At 47.8% G+C, this 21060-nt stretch overlaps 1 protein-coding gene across 11 annotated transcripts in view; it reads left to right on the top strand.

Annotated features, from left to right (window-relative positions):
• Positions 1-21060, top strand: part of GRAMD1B (GRAM domain containing 1B) — a 241909-nt gene that overhangs the window by 141967 nt on the left and 78882 nt on the right. The window contains exon 1 of one of the 11 annotated variants that reach the window (XM_045080418.1): positions 3407-4354. The exons of the other annotated variants lie outside the window; for them this stretch is intronic. Within the exon in view, the coding sequence (XP_044936353.1) occupies positions 4332-4354 (23 nt within the window). The 5' untranslated portion in view covers positions 3407-4331. Of the gene's footprint in view, positions 1-3406; positions 4355-21060 lie in introns of those variants that run through there. 11 annotated transcript variants of the gene reach the window in all.

Here is a 21060-nt window from a genome sequence, read left to right as displayed (position 1 = left end):
TCTATTTTTCTAATTGTTTTTCTTTTTCTTATTGATTTGTAGAGTGTGGTTTTTTTTTTTAAATAAATTCTGTGAACAGTTCCTTTTTAAATTATATTTGCTGCAAAAAGCTTCTCCCAGAAAAGCCTTGTCTTTTCTCCCTCTTAATTTTTTGAATTTTTAGATTTTATTCATTTATTTGACAGAGAGAGAGAGAGAGATCACAAGTAGGCAGAAAGGCAGGCAGAGGTGGGGCTGAGCAGAGAGCCCCATGGGGGGCTCGATCCCAGGATCCTGAGATCATGACCTGAGCCGAAGGCAGAGGTTTAACCCACTGAGCCACCCACGTGCCCCTTTTTTCTCCCTCTTTATGATCAGTTTTGATGATCAGGTGTTCACAGGTTTACTGTGGTTGAGTTTCCTCAGCCTTCTCCATTCTGGACATTGTTTTTGTATGTGTGTGTGAGGAAACCCTCAGGCCGCCGTCTATGTGAGGATCAGTTGGTAATTATGACTTATGAGGGGAGATGGTTTTTCCTCCTTCAGTCTCTGCCAAGGTCAAAGACAGGGCTGTCCTTTAGTTCCTCAGCAGCATGTGGGAGTTTCTTTTATGCTTATTCTTAGGGTCCGAGGGTAAGCTGGCAGGACCTATTTGATGAGGTGATTTCCTTTCCTTTCTCACATTCGTGGGCCTCTGGTGTTGTCTCTGTCCGCCATGTTCTGTGAGGTCCGGAAAACCCCAAGTCCCCGTTTCGAAGGTTCTACAAGTGCCTTCTCTAGAAAACATACCCATAAGGCTTTCTTTAATTTTCTGGGTTTCTGCCCTCACTAAATTTGTGGCCTCTAAGTATGTCTTACTGTTTTGATAGCTCATCAAACATTTTAAAAGAATTTCCTCTTTTTTTTTTTCTTCCTTTCTAGATGTTTTATTTTATCCAGCATTTTTAGTTGTTTTTAGCAGGAAGGTCCATCAGCATATCTAGTCTGCTATATTGCCAGAAATAGAAGTCTTGGGGCTTTCGTGTTTTCTTAAAAAAATTCTTTCCCTTCCATGGAGCGCCTGGGTGGCTCAGTCAGTTGAGCATCTGACTTTTGGTTTCAGCTCAGGTCGTGATCTTGGGATGGTGAGGTCGAGCCCTGTGTCAGGCTCTGTGCCCAGTGCAGAGTCTACTTGTCCCTCTTCTACTGCTCCCCCCCACGAGCTTGCTCTCTCTTTCTCTCTCTCTCTCTCTCTCTCTCTCAAATAAATGAATAAATAAAATCTTAAGAATAAATTCCTGCCCTTCCTGAAATACAGACATCAAGGAGCAGCCAGATTGCAGAGTCAGGCAGAAGCAGGAGAATCGAAATCACCTTCCTGACCCTTAATCCACGCATTCACCCCCCCCCCCCCGAGTAATCTAGAATTATGTCAGTGCTGACAGCTTGCCGGTCAGGAACCTTTCCAAACCATACAGAACGGTCTGCCCTCTGTGAGAAGATCAGGGAGGGAAATACATTGAGTGAAGAATGTCTTTCATCTTGCTTGGTTTTATTCTTTATTTCAAGGAAAGATAGCAATCCCATGGCTCTTTAAAACCCTATTTCTATCATTTTTTAAGATTTTCTTATGGACCATGACAATGGAGCCAGGCTCTAGAGCTCTCTGAAAAGCTCTGGTTTCAGAAACCAGAAACGGCCAAGGAGAATTTGAGGCAGGCGATGGCCTCCCAACCCACAAGGCTATCCTTGTCTCGTTACTCACATCACATTCATACACTGATACGTAAGCAAGCTAACTCATCAACACTAGCAGTGGAAAGAAGGAGCTAACTTGACTCAGCATCCTTTGTCACCTGTTGCCTGGGTTCCTTTTGCCTTGGGAGCATGTGAGCCCTTATCCATTAACTTGTCTGATAGATTTTTTTTTTTTTTAATAAGCATAGATCATGATTAAGAGACTGGGTTTTGAGGTTGAACATGCCTGAGTTCAAGTTTCAAGCTTGCAGCTTGTGGGCCGTTTAGCGTTAGGCAGATCTTAGGTGCTATACTTGCTTTCAACGGCACTGCCTGAAAAATGATGATCGTCACCGCTTCGTAATATGGATATGAGAGTTAAATGAGGTAATGCAACTGAAGGCTTAGCATGACGTCTGACACAATATGCTTCCAATGCATTCTTATTAATAGTTGCAAGGAGTTAAAAAAAAATAGGTAAAGAGTTAAAACCAAAGAATTTAAAAAGTGATTTGATTCTCATGGAATATCGGAAACTTTGATGCAGGTTTTATGTGCTGTCTGTGATCAGAGCAGTCCGTGGGGCAGTATGAAAACAGTCTCATCTACCTAGAGTACTCTAAATGACATTTGTCCCAGGAGCTGGTGTCACTGGTCTCAGGAGGCCCTTTGAATGAATTATCTGGGTTGTAAAGAGAACTTCAGCTTCCCCACAATGTCTTTTGGTGCCGGTATATAACTAAAGATGTGTTCAGAAGTCTCGAAAGCATTTCGGTGTTGTCTAGCCTAGGGGCTGTGGATGGAGGAGGGAAAGTCCATAGCCCCAAACTGCTTAGGGAGGACGTCTCTAAAAGCTCTGGACCCCATAGAGAGTGCTTCTGCTGGACCATCTGGACACTGGAGGGAGACTGCAGTATTTTAGTTCGGTTTGAATAAGGCCACTTCAGTTAACCACTTGCGAATAGTGCCTACTGCATACAGTCCCTCCTAAGTCAGCCTCCTAAGTCAGTGGACCTGAGCGCGATGCACAGTGCCTGCCTCCATGGAGTGTGCCGTCTAAAAAAAGGAAGGCGGGTAATAAACGCATAATTGCAGATACAGTGAGTATCCCCGTTGGGGCTCTTTCATTCCAGTTTTTCTTGACCGTCACCTTGGAGGGCTGGGTGTAGATGGTGTACGTACAGCACGTACGGATGTCTGCAGATGACTGCTTTGAGGCAGGTTTCGGGGTAAAGGCTTAATATGGTTCAGTTGAAGGTTGCTATTTCATAATTAATCTCCTCTTTGTTTGTTCTCACCCATCCGCATTACTGACCCAGATAGTCTGTAATCTAGTGGACGACAAAAAGAAAAAAAAAACCACACAGCCAGGGAGGTTGCTGGGGCTGGAACACAGTGGGCCCAGCCTGGAGGATTTTAAGAGTGAATTGTATGTTCTCGTTGGGGTTGACAGTGTCCGTGCCTCCTCCCTTTGATGTTCTGCCGGTTCTGAGTCTTCTTAGAGCCTGTATTGGTGATAAAACATTGCCTAGATTCAACACTGGGCCTTGCAGCCACCTTAAAAGGATGCTGGGGCCCCAGGTGATGGGGGTGCTGCGGGGTCACCCTAAGCTGCTGCCTCACCACGCACTCCAGAAGTGGTGGCGAAGCACTTTACCCAGCAGGGGAAGGAACTGTGTGTTCTGTGTGCTCTGAGCGGCTCAGGGCTCTCAGGATCTCACCCCGGAGCTTGCCCCGCCTTGCCCTCGCTGGGCAGAGAGTGAAAGGATTCCACTTAAGGTGGCCTTGAGCAGCTCGCCTTTGGACACCCAGGCACTAACCCTCTCCCCAGGCTTCAGGTCTGCAGGGCTTTGGGTTCCCGAGGTTAGCTGAGGGCCTGGGGTCAGCTCTCCTCCCCACCCGCCCCCCACCGGGTGTGGCATTTTAACCCTTGGATGGATGCTGGGGAAGTGCCCGCCTTCCGCTGTTCCTGCCCCTCTCCTCTTCCTTCCCGGGAGTCACGGGAGTCACGTTGCTCGCTCACTCGCTCACTCACCCACCCTCTCCCTGACTTTCTGTCCCATCCCGGGACAAAACATGTGCTGTGTCTTTAAATGGGCGGAAGTGGCTGGCAGTGCTTTGCTTGGGTACTGCATTGATGAGGAGATTATATGGAGCTGCGGGAGCTGCCGCCTGGGGGAAGAGAGGTGCAGGTTCTGCTTGCTTCTCGCTCTCCTGCCGGGCTCTCCTCGGGTCCTTGCCCCGAGGCTGCCCTGAGCCGGCCGGAGGCGAGGGTGGGTGGGTGGCCAGCCGGCCTGCCTGTTGACAGCCCCTCCGGGCTTGTTTTGCAGCCTGGCCAGCGTGGCCCGTCCCCATCAGGAGCTGGCAGCGGCAGCAACAGCTCGGGCAGGCGGCTCCAGCCCGGGGCTGGATTTGCAGAAGCTGCCCTTGGCCTCCGAGCCCAGCGTGCAGGGGTCCTTCTGGCTGGCGCTTGCTCTCCCTCTTTCCCTGTCTTCTTTCTCTCTCTGTGTTCAAGTCACATTACATGGGATTCTGTTCTTTGGGGACTTCGTCATCTTTTCAAATATGTCCTGGGACCTCCGGAGCTGTCACGGGGATGCTAAGGACACGGTCAGTGGATTCTCGTGCCTGTACTAATGAAAGGATTCAAGCTCTCCTGGTAAGTAGAGGAGGGATACGGCACCTTCCTCTTCGTCATTGTCATCGTTCTTCAACCAGGTCCTTGTCCATGTCCACCCCACCCCCACCAGCACCTCTGCATCCTTAGGAGGTCTCCTTCACATGGATGGCCCTCGAGGGGTCCGAGGTCAGTGGGGGGCGCACACTCTGCAAAGTTGGGTCACTCTCTCCGGCTTACCCTTGCTTCTGCACTGCTGCAGTGTTTTCTGCCAGCATCTTCTTGGGGGAGGGGTCTGGTGGAAGTTAGGGAGTGGGGGCCGTGGAGAGAAAGTACAGCTGCAGAGAGTCTCCAACTTTGAGGGACCTTGTACAGAGGGAACTTGGTAGAGAAGGGACCCTTGCATGAGGGCCGGGGGGGTCATCTTGGGCTGGAGATGGGTGCGGCGGTACCCCTCCCAGCCCAACAGACATCACCAGGGGCCGTGCTCACCCTGCTCCTTAGGGTACCCTCATCCTGGGAGGCAGGCTCTGATTGCCTGGAGGCTTGTCTCTGAGGAGACTGTCATGAGGGCCAGGTTCCCACCTCTGGCATGCCTGGCCTCCCACCCCCACCCCCGTGCCCACCACTGCCTGCCCACCAAGGGGTGCGCGTGCGTGTGCGCACACACACACACACACACCTTGGGGCTCTGTCGATGCCTCTTCCGGGGCCTGATGTTGGCATATTAAAGCCTCTTCGTGCCTGACGTGTGTGAGGTTGCTGTCTGGTGGCCACAGACGTAGTCAGAGTATTTTTACCTTCCATTTTAAAAATAAAACCCTCACCTCTCCCTTTTCTCCTTTGAATAGGGTGGGTGGGTGAATCGGCTTTTTATCTGCTTGAGAAATTGGACCTTTTGCCTGGAAAACTTTGTCATGGTACTCCCTGCAGGGTGACGCGTGCAGCTCAGAGGAGGAAGGCTCTCGGGGGCTGGGGGTGGGGGAGCAGAGGGAGGTGGTGGGCAGGCGCTTTCTCTCCTTGAGGACAGTGGAGGCCCGGAGGAGGAGAGTTTGGGAGAGTTCCCTGCAGGGATGCGCCCTGCCTTCCTTGCCTCTGGGAGCCGTCCACCCGCAGTCCGTCTGCGGTGGGACCGTGGGAGGTGATCTCTCTGGGTTGGGAGGTTGATTTTTAGAGTCAGGGTAGGAATCGGGCAGTTTAGTCCATGGGGTCCTAACCCGGCTCTGGGTTACATCAGGCTTTCCAGAAACCCCTGCTGACCCTAGGTTAAGGTCTGACAGAATTAGTCTAGTCCAGTCCTCCTCCTTTAGGCAAGAGGGTTAAGGGAGGAGCTCGTTCTTATGAGCTTAACTCTTAAAAACTGAGGTCCTGAGGAATGGTCACCATCAGGGACCCCCGCCCCCCAAGCCTGTACCTTCTTCTCTTCAGGATCTGCTGTCACTCCCTCTTATGTTTAACTCTTGTACTGGAAACCCCTCTCCAAGGCGGAGGAAATGAGGGAGAGGGACTGCAGTGGCCTTACCGCTTTCTTGGGGCCAGGTTCCTTATTCCTTCAGGGTTGGTTAGAAGGGATCGGCAGAATCTGTAGTCACTGAGAATTCCAGGCCCAGTCGGCAGCATTTAGAGGCGCCTCTTTATTCCTGGGCCTGTAACTTGGGTGAGGCCTCCGGGAAAGGCCCAGGTCCTGCTGGGTGAGTGGGGACACTGGGTTCACGATTGGAAATCACTCCACGTCCTTCCCTGCCCCTGCTGTCCGCATGGTCGAGTTGGGACTGAGGAATGCTTAGCCATCTCTGCTGAGGAGACATCACTTTAGTACAGAATGCTTCTCTGCTCAGCCTGGGTTGGTCCCTCAGGGACATGCAGAGATCAGTGTCTTTAAAAATCTGCCTTGAGTAACCCTTGCTACATTTCAGCAGACCAGGGTGATGCTGGGAACTGGAACTGGGATAACCTTGCCCCTTCCAGCCAAATAAAATACCACAAGGATGGGGAGGTTTGGCCATTGATGCCTGGACAGTGTTAGGCCCTGTGAGTCACTATTTCCTTAGGTGTAAATATACTGGTCCGTGTTGGCCCAGCGGCCAGGCTCGCGTGTGTGTGTGAGTGTTTGGGCTTGCGTGTGGCTCCCTTTCGTGGTAGCCCATGCCCGGGACCTCTCCTCTGTCCACAGGGAGACCTGGTAGGAACAAGGTGACCAAACAGCTTGGCTACCTTGTTCTTGGTGACGTTATCTGCATATGGAAGAGGATGGAATTAACTACCTTCCTAGTGTTTGCGTCATTTCTAGAAACATTTCTGGAACACCAGCTATGTGTTAGTGGTGTAAAAAATGATGATAATGATGGGGTGCCTGGGTGGCTCAGTTGGTTAGGTGCCTGACTCTTGATCTCAGCACAGGTCTTGATCTCATGGTCATGAGTTCAAGCCCTACCTTAGGCTCCACACACACACACACACACACACACACACACTCACACACACAAGAGATATAAATGCTGATAACGCTGATAATCACAGTAGTAACGGCAGCTGACATTCACTGAGTGCTCACTACACGTCAAGGACCACACGAGGCACTTCATAGGTGTTAAGTCCCGCAGAGCTCGCAGCGTTGTGCTTTAGGTCATTTTACAGGGCGAGCCGTCTGAGACAAGGGGCCGGTGTACAGTCAGGCATTGGATTTGTGGGTCATTTTCCCTTGGGATTCCCCTGTTCTTGTTGCTCTTCTGTGGTGCACTTTTCTCAGCAGGTAACGACATCATAGGCTGACTTTTCTCTCCTCGCCGCCCCCATGCCTTGCGGTCTCTTTGCCTTGTATTTATTTTGTTAGTTAGACTTTTAAAAGTGTAAGGAAGGGCAGCATCTTAGTCAGTCTTTACTACAGGCCCACGAAGCAGCTGGCGTCTGTATTTGAGAGCTGGGGAAACTGAGGTACAGAGTGCTAAAGGGTTTGGGCTAAATTCCTGCAGCCAGTTAGTGAAGAAGGCAGTAGGCTGCGCTCTTCTTACTTGACTCCTACTTCAGTTTGCGACAACAGGGGTGTCTGCGTTGGACCTGCCTTCCCAGAGGACAGGGGCAAGGTCTGCACGTCTGCTCTTACTCCATCCTTTCGATCTGCACATGTGGTTATTTTCACAGTCCTGTGCTTAGGCATCGTGGGGTTAAAAAAATGTAAAGGGTACTGCCTCTCACTTCCAGGGGATTGGTAGCTTCACTGAGAGAATGAGACCCAACCCCTTTACACACACACTCCCATCCCCCCCCCCCAAGGCAGTCAGTAAATGCTAAGGGACAGATTCATGTAATTAGCAGCACGCTCTCTAGAAATTCAGAGGAGGCTGGAATTCGTTGCATCAGGGGTAGCAAAGACACTTTCTGGAATCATTGGAACTTGAGTGGGGGCATGAAGGCTGGCCAGCGTTAGGTAAGTAGAGCCCATCCTTTGTATAGCGCTAACACCCCCCTCAGGGTGTTGGGGGTTATCACAGGGGATGCTTTTGGGTGATGCGGATCAAGGTACGTGTCTGTGATTGACAAGTGGTGGGACGGTGAGGGGGAAATCTTCCCACTGTTCAGCCTCCCTTCTCAAAAGATGATCCTGTGGTTCTGTCTCCTGGGAATTTGGTGCACAAGGTAAGGGCAGAGGACAGAGAGAGAGAGAAAGAGGAGGTGGTCCATGGAAACAGAGGACTGCCAAAGAGTCATCGTGACTCTGGAACATATGCAATTTGGAGGCCATAAGATGTTTTAAAAGAACAATTCAGGGATGCCTGGGTGGCTCCGTCAGTTAAGCTAAGTGTCTGCCTTTGGCTCAGTCCTGGGACCAAGTCCTGCATCGGGCTCTCGGCTTGGTGGGGAGCCCGCTTGTCCCCCTGCCGGCTACTCCCCCTGCTTGTGCTGCTCTCTCTCACTCTCGCTCTCTCCGACAAATAAATAAAATCTTAAAAAAAAAAAAAAAGTCAAAGAACAATTCAGTCCTCCTTAGCTTCTCCATGGTTATTATTTATTTATTTATTTTGGGGCGGGTGTGCAATGCAAAGATATCCCGAATTCCTAGGGCTTCAGAACCTCAAACGCCAAGATCTCCCGTTTTGTAGGGCTGCGCCATGGACAGATTATTTTGGCCCCCACAGGACTAGGCAGACTGTAGAGACATCTGTCTGAATTCTCCATCCTTGTGCTCCTGGGCTTCACATCTGTTGGGGTTGGTGGGTGCTGGAGGCTCGGGCAGACCCTCAGGAAAATCAATGTGCTGCTGGAATCCGGTTCCGGGAAAACAGAGTAAAGAGGCCTGGGTTCTTGACACATAGAAGGGGGAGGCATTTCTGTGGCCAGGCTGTGGTCCCTAGAGGAGAGGAATTTTGAGCTTCTCTTTGTGTTTGAGTGGGTGAGTGAGGATTCGTGCTACTTTCACACTGTTTATTTAAGACTATGAGTGCTGTGTAAAGGAACCTGCTCGCTTATGTCCTCACCAGTAGCTGGGACAGAAATTCATTTTTGCATTCCTCCATGGCTCTTGGAGACTCATGGTCGGCCATGTTTCATCACCTACCGGAAGTCCATCGTCTCCTGTGTTTTTCTCCCCCCCCCTTCAGATCTGTTAATGCGTGAAACACTTTCATGAAAGAAGAAATGGGTGAGGTTCCAAGCGAGAATTTAAATTAGACATAAGGAAAAAGTTCGGAATTTCTCCCTCTGGAGCGTCAAGATCAGGTCAGATCATTTATGTTGGGAGGTTCTTTCATGAGAAATTTTCTCTAGAGATGGAGGAAGGCATGGCCTCCTTGAGAGCCAGGCTTCCCAGTGACTCAGACGTCTACCAGGAGGTGAGCTGCAGTGAGGGTTGGGGTCTTTCAGTAGCTCCAGATTTTGGAGGCCACCTTGGGAATCTGAACCTTGTCACCACCTCCTTACTTGCTGGTGGCCTTGGTAGGAGACTTCTGTTTGCTTTGAGGGGTAGCTATTTTGAAAGTGGGAATAAATGACAGCACTGGGCAGATGAGTTGGGCTCTCTGCTTTCTTTCCACGAATGGTTTAGAGAAAGGCTGTTGCCCGCAGAGAGCGGTGGCTTGTGATGTGGGGGCTTGGGATGCTTCTTTAGCCAGCAGGAAACACTGAACCAGTGGGTTAAGACTCTGCCTTCGGCTCAGGTCATGATCCCAGGGTCCTGAGATGGAGCCCCGCATCGGGCTCTCTGCTCAGCAGGAAGCCTTCTTCCCTCTATCTCTCTGCCTGCCTCTCTGCCTGCTTGTGATCTCTCTCTCTCTCTCTGTCAAATAAATAAATAAAATATTTTTTTAAAAGAAAATATTAAATACTCATTCACAGACATCCCCCAGCAGACACCCTCTCTGGCTAACAATGCAAGATTAACTTTATGATTCGGTGGGATGGGAACTGGGAGTTTTCCCATGGTCTGTTAAATCCAGGGCTCTGAGTGCTGGTCACCTAAGCATTGAAATCCCATGAGTGATCAGGATGGCTCTGGGCAGTGACTGGATCTTTTGACTTTAAAGATTTAAAAAAAAAAAAAAAAAAGAAGTCCTACCTCCTATCCAGGTCTGTACTTTGGGAGCTGTCCCTGGCTTGAGATAAGCGGCTGTCACCATGGTTTTTTGTGGTTCTGGTCACCATCATTATTACTTTAAGACGAAAGAAATTTACTGTATTAGAATGTGAGGTGGTTAGCAGAGACTGTGTCAGAATAAATCAGATGATGGGTATGGCAGTCCACTGCCCCGCCCCCGTCCCTCCCTATCCCTGTCCCGTACTCCCGCCTGCTTCTCTGTGGGTTTGCCTTCTGAGGTTTCAGCTACCTATGGCCAACTGTGGTGTGGAGGCAGGTGCCCCTCCTGCTGGATCCTCAGAGAGTCAGTAGTAGCCCAGCGCTATGCCATCCTGCCTCCAGCGTTCACTTCATTTCATCTCGCCACGTAGACATTTTATCATCTCACCTCACCACAAGAAGGGTGAGTACAGGCGCGCCTGGGTGGCTCAGTGGGTTAAGCCTCTGCCTTCGACTCAGGTCATGGTCTCATGGTCTCAGAGCTCCACCTTGGGCTCTCTGCTCTGCAGGAAGCCTGCTTCCCCTTACCCCTGCCCTCTGCTTACTTGTGATCTCTTTCTCTCTCTCTCCCTCTCTTTCTCTATCAAATAAATAAATAAATCTTAAAAAAAAAAAAAAAGAAAAAAAGAAGGACGAGTACAGTGAAACGAGCTATTGTGACCGAGAGAGAGACCACAGTCACGTAGCTTTTATGGCAGTGTGAGTGTTCTCTTATTATCGTTGTGAAACTCTTACTGTGCCTGATTTATTAATTAAACTTTATCATAGGTGTGTATGTACAAGAGAAGGGATAGTGTGTATATGTATAGGGTTTGGTGGTACCTGTGGTTGTGGGTGGCCACTGGGGGTCTTTGAATGGGTCCCCCACGCATGAGGGGTACCCCTGTGCCTGAGGGTCTCTGTTCTGGCTAGAAACCCTTCCTCCTGGCCATTATGAGACTTACTGCCATTGAATTTTATTGCTGAAAGAGATGATTTAGGGTTTCTCATGAGAAAATATGGAGAGGAATGCTTCTAATCCCTTGTCTAGAAGTCTGGACATATGTTTCCTAAATGAGTTAAGATGAAAGGATAGGTTAACTAGATTTTGCTAGGTGTTTTTATGTTTACTTACCTTTAACGTCCTTCTTTGGTTTATGTTTGCATAAAGATGTTGAATTAAACTGGATAGGCTTGGTTATACTATGATAGCAGCTGCTCCCCCCCGCCCCCCGCGCAGACTCAGTTGCTCAACTCACAGTAAGTTAGCTCTTGAGCATGGCCCTGCCCCCCGCCCCCCCCCACCCCCCGCAAGACTTCCAGGGATCCTCTGTGAGGCACGGGGCATGGCAAATGACTCCGTGATCCAGGTTATAAGAATCTCCTGGACCCTCCTCCATAGTCATCATAGAGGTCAGGAGAGCCTGGCCCCTCAGGGCTTCTCCTTGGAAGCAGGCACGCTGTCATTGCCCTTCAGCACTATCATGTGGCCCTGCCTGACCACAGGGAGTCTGGGAACCAGGAGGCTTCTGAAGGGCAGAGGAGAGGAGAACCAGGAGTCTCGTTCAGCTCCAGTCATGGGGACGACAGCTGCTTTTCTGGAAGCGGGGCTCTGGGCGCTCTCGCCTTCTTAAAACCCGATGGCGATTTTCTTACTGCCTGTGGAATAAAGGTATGGATTTGAACTGTCACGGAAGACGTTGTGCAACCTTAGGCCAGCGGTCAGCAAGCAACAGCCAGGGTTGGGGCAGGGTGGGGGGATGGGACCCAAGTTCAGCTCCCTGCCTGCTTTAGTACAGCTATGTATGTTTTGTGGTTTTTGGTTTTTACATTTTTAAGTGGTTGTGAGAAAAGAAGGGTCATATTTCATGACATGTGAACATTGTACAAAATTAAGGTGTCAGTGCCCGTAAGTAAAGTTTCATTGGTCCACAGTCACACTCATTTGTGGATGGCATTGTCTGTGGCTGCTTTCATGATCCAGGGTCAGAGCTGAGCAGTTGTGACACAGACCTGTGGCCCCCAAAGATAAAATATTTATTATTTATTATCTAGCCCTAGACGAAGTTTACTTAGATAAAGATGCCTCTCGAATGCAACAAATTGATGTTTTTGCTCCATGCTTTGTCTCCTTCTAAGCACTATAATAGTGATCCTGATGATAAGGACATCAATAGTAGTAGCTAAAACTTAACATGACAGTTGACTATATCACATATATCTTAAATGTTTTCTATGGATTAACTCCTAGCAGTCTTCTGAGCTATATATTATTATGGTGTGGATTTTACCAAGTAGTAAACTGAAGCACAGAGAGGTTAAGTAATTAGCCTCAGGTCACACAGCCCCAAAGTGTTCAAGCTGGTGGTCTGACTCCAGAGTTCACACTCCTTTTTTTTTTTTTAAAGGTTCTATTTATTTTATTTTGACAGACAGAGAGATCACAAGCAGGCAGAGAGGCAGGCAGAGGGAGAGGAAGGGAAGCAGGCTCCCTGCTGAGCAGAGAGCCCAACGAGGGGCTCTATCCCAGGACCCTGAGATCATGACCTGAGCTGAAGGCAGAGGCTTTAACCCACTGAGCCACCCAGGCACCCCCAGAGTTCACATTCTTAACCACTGCAGGTGTAAAGCAATTGGAAGACAGGTCTTTGCCCATGAGAAGAGAGAAGACAAATACCCATGAAAAGTCAGATAATTTATGGAGGAGAAAAAAGTCAGGTAATTTATGGAGGCATTTAATGAATACAAATTATAACTACAAAGGTGGACAAGAACAGAGGACGAGAGCAACATAAATGGAAAAGGGCTTGAACGGAGGGGGTGGGACGTGGCTAGGTCCTTGAGGATGGAAGCCACTGAGATCTCAAGAGAGTTTAGAGGGGTCTCTGAGGCAGGGAAGAAGCAAGAGCTAGACCACAGCAACCGGAGCGAGGCACTGATGGGAGGAGAGAGCGCTGCGTGTTCTGGTCAGAACAGAGGGGTGTGCAGAGTTCACGGGGTGTAAGACAGGTTTCACATACGGACAGCCTCACGGGTAAGGCAGGGTGAGTGCGGTTGCTGGACCAGCTGTGTGAAGCCCTTGGGCTCAGAATGTCCAGAGAGGGAGATGTGTTTCTCAGCTTGGTGGGCAAGATGTGTGGGTGGGGAGGGGGGCGAACTGGAGCACAAGTGCTTGGCTTTTGGGAGCACACAAGAATCGGGTTACAAATTATAACCGTGTTTCTGTGAGCCAGCCAGCCTGCCTTCCTTATCTCATGAAATGGGAAAGGTGGTATTTATCCCATCTTACAGATAAGGAAACTGAGTCTCAAAGAGGTTTAGGTAACAGGTTCAAGACCTCATGGTTAATGGCAGAACTGGGGTGAAATTGAAATGTCTGCCTCTAAAGCCTGTGCCCTTAACCTCTACACTACCGGAGTCCTTGACTGTGTGAGGAAAGGGGTGTTTATTTGGTGGGAGTTTGGAGCTGGAAACCTAGCCATTCAGAAAGGGTTTGGCGTGGAGGTGGGGCCGTCTTCTGGGGAGTGGTGCTCTCTGGGTCAGGTGCTGTGTGGGAGACTAGTTCTGCTGTGGACTCTCCCCTGTGCTGAGCCCTGTCCCTGGTCATCGCTGATGGGGTGGCTTCACTTTGGGGCTGGGTCAGGGCTTATTTAAAAAACAAACTAAGAGACAAAAAAAAAAAAAAAAAACCTGGTAAAAAATAAAATTGTGAAATGGACCCTACCTCGAAAAGAAAGCATATAATATATCTGTGCAGCTTAAAGGAGAATGAAGAAATAAATAAAGGAGAGTGGAACACTGCTCACCATCCAATTAAGCATTTTAACCATACCGAAATATTTGAAAGCCCTTCAGTTTGTCTGTTTGTTTTGTAAGATTTATGAAAACATTCAACGGCTGGGACGTCAGGTCCCAGAAAATGCAGATCTTGGGAACTGAGTGAACTGAGCAATGATGGGGCTCGGGAGTCCGGGCCCCATGCCCCTTCCCCACGGAGTGGGCAGGTCGTGCCTCTCAGGTCGCATCTCCTTGTTCTAATGCTGACACGAATGGCTGCTCCATCACCGGGGAGGGGGGGCTCCCTCCTTTTAGCTATGTGGGGGACCCTAAGGGACAGGTGCGGGTGGTTCTGCTCCATTCTAGTTGCGGGATGCTAGGTGAGTTACCTATTCTGCCAAGCCTTGATTTTCTCATCTATAAAATGGGGCTAATTATGCCTGCCTTGGAGGGCTCTTGTAGGGATTGGGAGGATTAATGGAGACAAATCCTGGGAAGGTACAGAGGAGGAGGCCCGGCACGTTTGTAACCACCTTATAGATGTTACGCTGCTATTAACGTTTTCATTGTCTTGTGTTTGACGTTGAAGGAGAGGGTGGTCATAGCCTTGCTCTCCACATACTGAAAGTCCGCAGTTGTTACTCATGCCCTGGATAGATAAAGAAAACTCTGATCCTTATCTTCCTTAGAGTAGCCAGGATGGATAGTCTTAGGCCACAGTCACTCAGTTTTACTCCTTTCAGCTTAATAGCCTCCCAGATAGGTTTTAGTCTCATTGCTGGAACTCTCCTGTCTTCTGTCTCCCCATGGGTATGGTCACTCGGTCACTTAGCTGGAGCCTGGAACATGTTCTATCTCCAACCCAGTGTGTGACCTTCGGCAAGACACCAGTGTCTTCATCTCTGAGATGACAGCTGAGATTAGAGCAGCAGATACTTTTCTCTTTCAAAACCCCCATGAACTTCAGGCTGGAGATCTCTGGAGTGTCGGACCCTTCTGTATTCTCCTCAAGTTCCCACTGGATTCTTTCTGTCTCCTTCTGGAGCACACACTCCCCTGGTGATAGGAACCGGTCCTGGCCTTGGGGTGGAGGTGGGGGTTGGCCCCAGGAGTGGGGAAGCCAGACCTGGACACCCTTCTCGGTAGGGTCTCACCAGCACCGCCTGTTACAGGAAAATTCCACAGAGGGACTCACATACCTCTTCTGCTGTAGTGCAAATAGATTTATCTTCCAGTTAAGAGCTTTTTTTGGACCCATTCTCCCGAGACTGGGAGCCTTGCTATTTCATAATAGCTTCCCTGCAGCGACCTCAACTTTTTATGCCTTACTGGGTGGCCGTAGTTGGTATCCGGTGGCATTAGGACATGACATGCAAAATCCCTTTGTTTTCCAGAGGCTCAACTTGACAGACCTCAGGATGCAAATTTGGGGAACTCTTGACCTTTGGGCTTTTTGAAGGTGATCTGCCCTGCTGGGCTCTGCACATTATTATTGTTTGTTTGTTTTTTTAGCCCATCTTTTTGGTTTAAAGTGTACCTTTTTAAAAAATACATTTATGTATTTAGCCTCTGTTGACTCTGGCTTGTTTGAATGACTTTTTTTTTAACCCTCTGGTTTCATGAGCCAAGTGTTTCTCCTTCACGTTCTTGCATTCTATGATGTCAACAGAGTCAATCTGTATGTACTCTTGGGAGGTGCACTGGTAAGAGGTGCCAGCCGCTGCCATTCTACCGTTGAGTGGTCTTTGCAGGAACTGTGACCTTTAGCAGCTGCGGTGATGGCGCTCCTTTTACGGAGTCTGGACCTAGAGCAGGACTCCGCTCTCTCAAAGGCTGAGGCTGTTGCAGATAGAGATATAGAACTGGTTTTCTTGTGGGTTTTTGTTTGTTTCTTTTGTTTTGTTTTGCTTTTTAAGATTTATTTATTTATTTTAGAGTGGGGGAGGGGCCACGGGAGAGGGAGAGAAAGACTCTCAAGGGGACTCCGTGCTGAGCGTGGAGCCAGGTGCAGGGCTCAGTCTCATGACCCTGAGATCACAGCCTGAGCTGAAACCAAGAGTCGGTCGCTTCACGGACTGAGCCACTCAGCACTCAGGTGCCCTGGTTTTTCTTGTTTGCAGCAGCCTTCCCTTCTTTCTCTGGCTAAATTCTCCAAAGTATAATTCTAGGCATCAGGACTACCTTGATGCCAGCTGTTTGCACTAAACAGAATGAGTAATTGCCCCCAGTCACAAAAGACGTCTTCACACTGGTGCTGGGAGAAGGACTGTTTGCTCCAGGTCTGCCCCCCTCTCAGTTTCCTCACTGCCTGAAGGGGCTCAGCTCCTTGAACTCATGGCGCAGAAAGCACATCTGTGATAGTCTGCCAACAGCCTTCTCTTCCCATCCTCCTGTTCTAGTCATTCAAGTTGGAAGCTTTGGAGCTTTTGTTTTATTTTGTTTTCCCCTTGCTCTTGTCATTGTCCACATGGTGCGTTCTGTCTTTGCAATGTCTCTGATTTGTCCTCTGCCCTTTCCCTTCTGGCTTACTGCCACTGTCTGAATTCATAACCTGCCATGTCTTGCTTGGTCTGTTGCAGTAGCCACCTGGTTGGTCTCCTCCTCTTCTTCTTTTTCTTTTTTAAACTTTCTTAAAATATAATTCATGTGCCACACAACTCATTTCAAGTGTACAACTCAGTGGGTTTTAGTATATTCAGAATATGTGCAACCATCACCGCAATTTGAGGACATCTTCATCATCTCAGAAGGAAACCCCATCTGTGCCTTTTAGCCAAGACAAGAGCTTCCCCCTCTCCAGCCCGGCCCTAGGCAACTACTAATCTATTTTCTGTCTCTGTGAGTCCCCTGTTAAGGACTTTCATGAATGGAATCATAGGGGTATGTGGACTTTCTTGTGACTGGCTTCTTTCATTTAGTATAATGTTTTCAGGATTTATTTAAGTCATAGCTTGTATCTGTGCTACATTCCTTTATTATGGCTGAATAATCTCATTTCTTCTTGGAACATTTGGGTGCATTGATCATTCAGGCAAGCTACAGATCGGATTTCTAACCCTTCTTCAAAACTAAACTTGGCTCCTGGTAACCTACCATATACAGGTGACACCCTGGCTATGACACTGAAAGCCTTCCCTATTATGGCTCCGTCGTGAGAGTCCAGCCTCATCGTCACTCCAAATTTCCACAGGTTCTTCTGTCCCCACCGTCTCGACACACTTTCCCTTTCTAGAGCATGTCACACACATACCTATTCTTGTCCCTACAGTCTTTGGTTATGCTGCCCCTTTGCCTCTGCTTATCCTGTCTGTGGTTATGGAAATACATTTATCCTTCAGAATTATCTTTACTCTCACCTTCTCGAAGAAGTCAATCCCAGATTTATCTCATCCCCCGATAAGAATTAATTAGTCCCTTTCCATTCTCTGTGCACTTTGCATGGATCCCCATAATTCCAGTCTTGGATTAAATGTCATTCTATCTTTTATGACATATTAAATCTTTTCTGAGAATAGAGAGGCATTCCAATTTTTGTTTTATTTTCTGGTACTTTCTACAAGGATTTATACATAGTAGGTACTCAAAAAAAATATGCTGGATAATTGATCGCACTCTTGGATTTGTATAGTCCCTTTTGCTTTTCATAGTTCTTTTACATACTACTTGTCTTCTGAAAATCAGAAATCAACAAAAAAATAAACATTTTTGAGAAAAAAATTGTCAGTAGTTTAAACTTGTTTGAATATGTGGGGTTTTCTTTTGTTGTTTTGGAAACACCCATTGTCTCTGGGTATTGTAGAAAAATCAGAAAATATAAAGTAAAAAAGAAGTAAGCCATAATATCATCCCTCAGTGATAATCACTATATCCTTTGAGCTGTTTTTTTTTCCTGTATATACTTTACATAGAAAGGTAAAGATAGATGAAACTTACAATTCACTCTGTACATTGTTCTGAAATCCTTTAATTAATAGCACCTGATCTCTCTATCATAATAAATACCGATTTCTGTAATTACGTTTAAGGGGTAGTATTGCAAATACTCGTATTGGACACTTAGTCTTTGCAATCCTTTAAGATTAAAAATAATGTGCTAACAGTCTGCAGATAAATACTTAGAAGCCAGATTTCTAGGTCAGTGGCTTTTAATGCCGCGTGCCTCGTTGCCCTTTGGAAAGGTTGTTCCAGTTTACACACCCACCAGCGAGTTACGAGTGTTTGTTTCTTCCCCTTGTCCTTGCCTGCCTTGGCATTACCATTCTCTTTAGTCTTTGCCAATCTGATATTCCCCGAGTGGTATCGTTCATTTGCATCTCTTTGATCATTGGTGACATGCTTTTAATTTCCTTATTACCCATTTATACTTCTCCTGTGAAGTGCCTTTGTTGTTCTCTGACCCCCTTCCTGTTGAGGTGTTTGCCTTTTTCATTGTTCAGGACTCGAATATAATAAGGTTATTAACCCTTAGTCATGCATGTCAGAAGTATTTTAACTTCAGGCTGTCTTCGGCACACAGAAGTGTGTTTGTTTCAATGTGATCCAGTCAATCACTCTTGCCCTCCATGGTTTCTTTGTTTGGCATTATTCAAAGAAAACTCCTCCCAAACCATAACCATATACACGTTCGCCTCTGCTTCCTTTGAGTCCTGTGATTTGGTTTTTAAAATTTAATGCCTCAGTCCATTTTGGTGTAAAATTGTATCTACTTCTATAAAACCTTGGTGTGGACTAATTCATAAGTCATGGACCTCAAGAGGAATGTAGTCGGTCCCAACATTTTGCCAACATTAGAGTGCCAGGTAGATGAGTACCTCTCTTCCAGAATGTGATAGTCTGTCCCTTCCCATCCATCACCCACTTCGCCATAATCCCTTCTGAAATCACCTCTGCTGTCCCGTGCCTGTTACATGTTAATACCAAACTGGCCTGATGATTAAATGGATTTGCCCATGAGATGCAGGACAGTCGACGGCACAATGGCGTTTGGTTGAATGGACTGCACAGTGGTGTTTGGTTGGATGGAGGAGTGAGTGAGTGAGTGAGTGAATGAATGAATGGTGGTGTGAACAGTGATGAGAGGTCACTGAGGATATTGTGAGACAGCAGCAGCCCTTCCATCCAAGCAGAGCATTGGCCAAGCAATCATGTTGGGAGAGCACCGGCCAAGGAAAGTGTGCCATAGGGAATGTGGAAAAAGGAAAACATATCCTGTGGGTTTTGAGCAGGTGGCATTTTAAGGGTTAGAACAGAGCCCATAGGCTTCATATACCACACATTAGGTACATAAGCAAGAGTGAGCCATAATGGAGAATTCTAGGGCCTAGAATTGGATCTTGAGTGTCCTCAAGATTTGGGAGAGTTTATAAGGGAAGGTTCATGGGAAGGCAGAGCTCTGAAGGAAAGCTAGGACCCTATTAGGAGGGATTTGTGGAACGAGGTGGTTTTATGCAGATAGAATGATGTAAGTGGGCAGTATTTTTTTTTTTTAATTTGAAATAGTGATTTTTTTTTTTTTTTTTGGCTTTTCTTTCCACCTCCTTTGCTTTTGATCTGTTTTCTTATTCTCAGCTTTTCTTATCCTCTCTGCTTTTAGTGCCAGTTAGAAATTGTCATGATAAAAGTTGTTAGCAGAGTCGAGAAAGTTATTTTTGAAGTGCTTGGGCTCTGGGGTAGGAAGACAGCAGGGAGCAGGAAGTGAACACGAGGGCGGCCTTCTGAGAGGACGCATCACAGCAGACTCTCCCCAGCGCCACTCAAGGCGGAGGTGAAGTTGGTGTTTTCTAAGGTTTACCCACACACAGTAGGCGCTCCCCTATTTAAATGGATCTGTGAATGACTGAACAGTGTGCATGGCTTCCCTGACAGACAGAGCTATTTGGGAAGTCGGACAGACTTGAAGGACCCCAGCCTGCTGTGGCCCGGGAAGCTGGGTCAGGGGTGGACACGTTTACCATGAGGGACACTGAGGAGGACACTTTGAGGGGTGGTCATTGGGTCAGTGCCCCGCTGACTTTAATGAGGAATGAGACCCTGCCCCTTCTAAGCTCCCAGTCTCAAGGAAGAGAAGAAGTGCAGAAGAACAAGAGATGTGAGCAGACTCTGGACATGGCCGCTGAAGAAACCAGCAGGAGCCATTGCAGTGGGCTGGGGTTAGCCAGAAACTTTTCTTGGAGATCAAGTCATTGGGCACAATAGTCACAATCCCAGCATAGAAGAGCAAGAAATAGTTTGTTTTGTTTTGTTTTGTTTTTTACATAAGATTTCACTTATTTATTTGAGAGAAAGAGAGCAAGTAAGAGAGCGTGAGAGGGGAGAAGGTCAGAGGGAGAAGCAGACTCCTGTGGAGCTGGGAGCCTGATGCGGGACTCGATCCCAGGACTCCGGGATCATGACCTGAGCCGAAGGCAGTTGCTTAACTAACTGAGCCACCCAGGCGCCCAAGAAACAGGTTTCTGCCTCTGTATCTTTTATTCCAATCTCCTATGAGGGTTGCACCATTTCCTCCACTAATACTACCTGTCAGCTGCCATCTCTTTTTGAAAATAAAGGAGTTTTTTGTGTTATGTTTTTTTAAGATTTTATTCACTTACTTACTTGAGAGAGACAGACTGTGAGCAGGGGGAGGAGCAGAGAATGAGTGACATAACACAAAAAAACATTGGGCTTTGCAGACAATTGGGTCTGCCATAACTGTTGAACTCTTATTTCTATAGGATTAAAGCAGCTGTAGATGTGTAAACAAAAGAATGTGGTTGTGTCCCAATAAAACTTTATTTACAGGGGTGCCTGGGTGGCTCAGTTGGTTAAGCATCCAGCTATTGGTTTTAGCTCAGGTCATGATCTCAGGATTGTGAGGTCAAGTTCCACATTGGGCTCCACACACGGTGAGTGGAAAGCCCAATGTATTGTAATATTATAATGTAACATATCTGGCCCTTTCCAGAAAATGTTTGCTGACCCCTGCTTTATATTATGAATAGGTGGAATTGTTTTTCCAGGAGAATCATGGTTTGCACCAACACGCAGTTTGCTCTGTGAATGCCCCTTTTCCTCATGGCATCTGTTTACAAGTTGACTTATTAGAAGCGGTGGTGTGGTCCAGGATTCAGGCTTCTTGAGCACGTACTCTGACTATCTGAGCTGCCTGTGAGTCCCCCATGGCATGGCAAGTACTCTAATCACAGACATTATTCGTGTCTATATGTACTGTTCAGTAAATAAATCAGGGTCAGGGAAATTAGGGAAGGTGCCCGGGTTCCCTAAAGCGGCAGCATCCGTACCCGGTCTGCAGGGGGAAGGCCCTTGCCCTTCCACTCCCCTGCGTTTCCTGCCACAGCACCCCCCCACCCAACCTCCACTCCCTACTCCAGGCTCATTGTGATTTCTGGATCCTTCATCCATCAGCCTTTGCACTTGTGGGTGA

Source organism: Mustela putorius, unplaced genomic scaffold (assembly GCF_011764305.1).
Source record: "Mustela putorius furo isolate JIRA1106 unplaced genomic scaffold, ASM1176430v1.1 tig00000460_pilon_pilon_pilon, whole genome shotgun sequence".
Taxonomy (NCBI): domain Eukaryota; kingdom Metazoa; phylum Chordata; class Mammalia; order Carnivora; family Mustelidae; genus Mustela; species Mustela putorius.
This window is presented reverse-complemented; position numbering and strand designations above follow the sequence as displayed.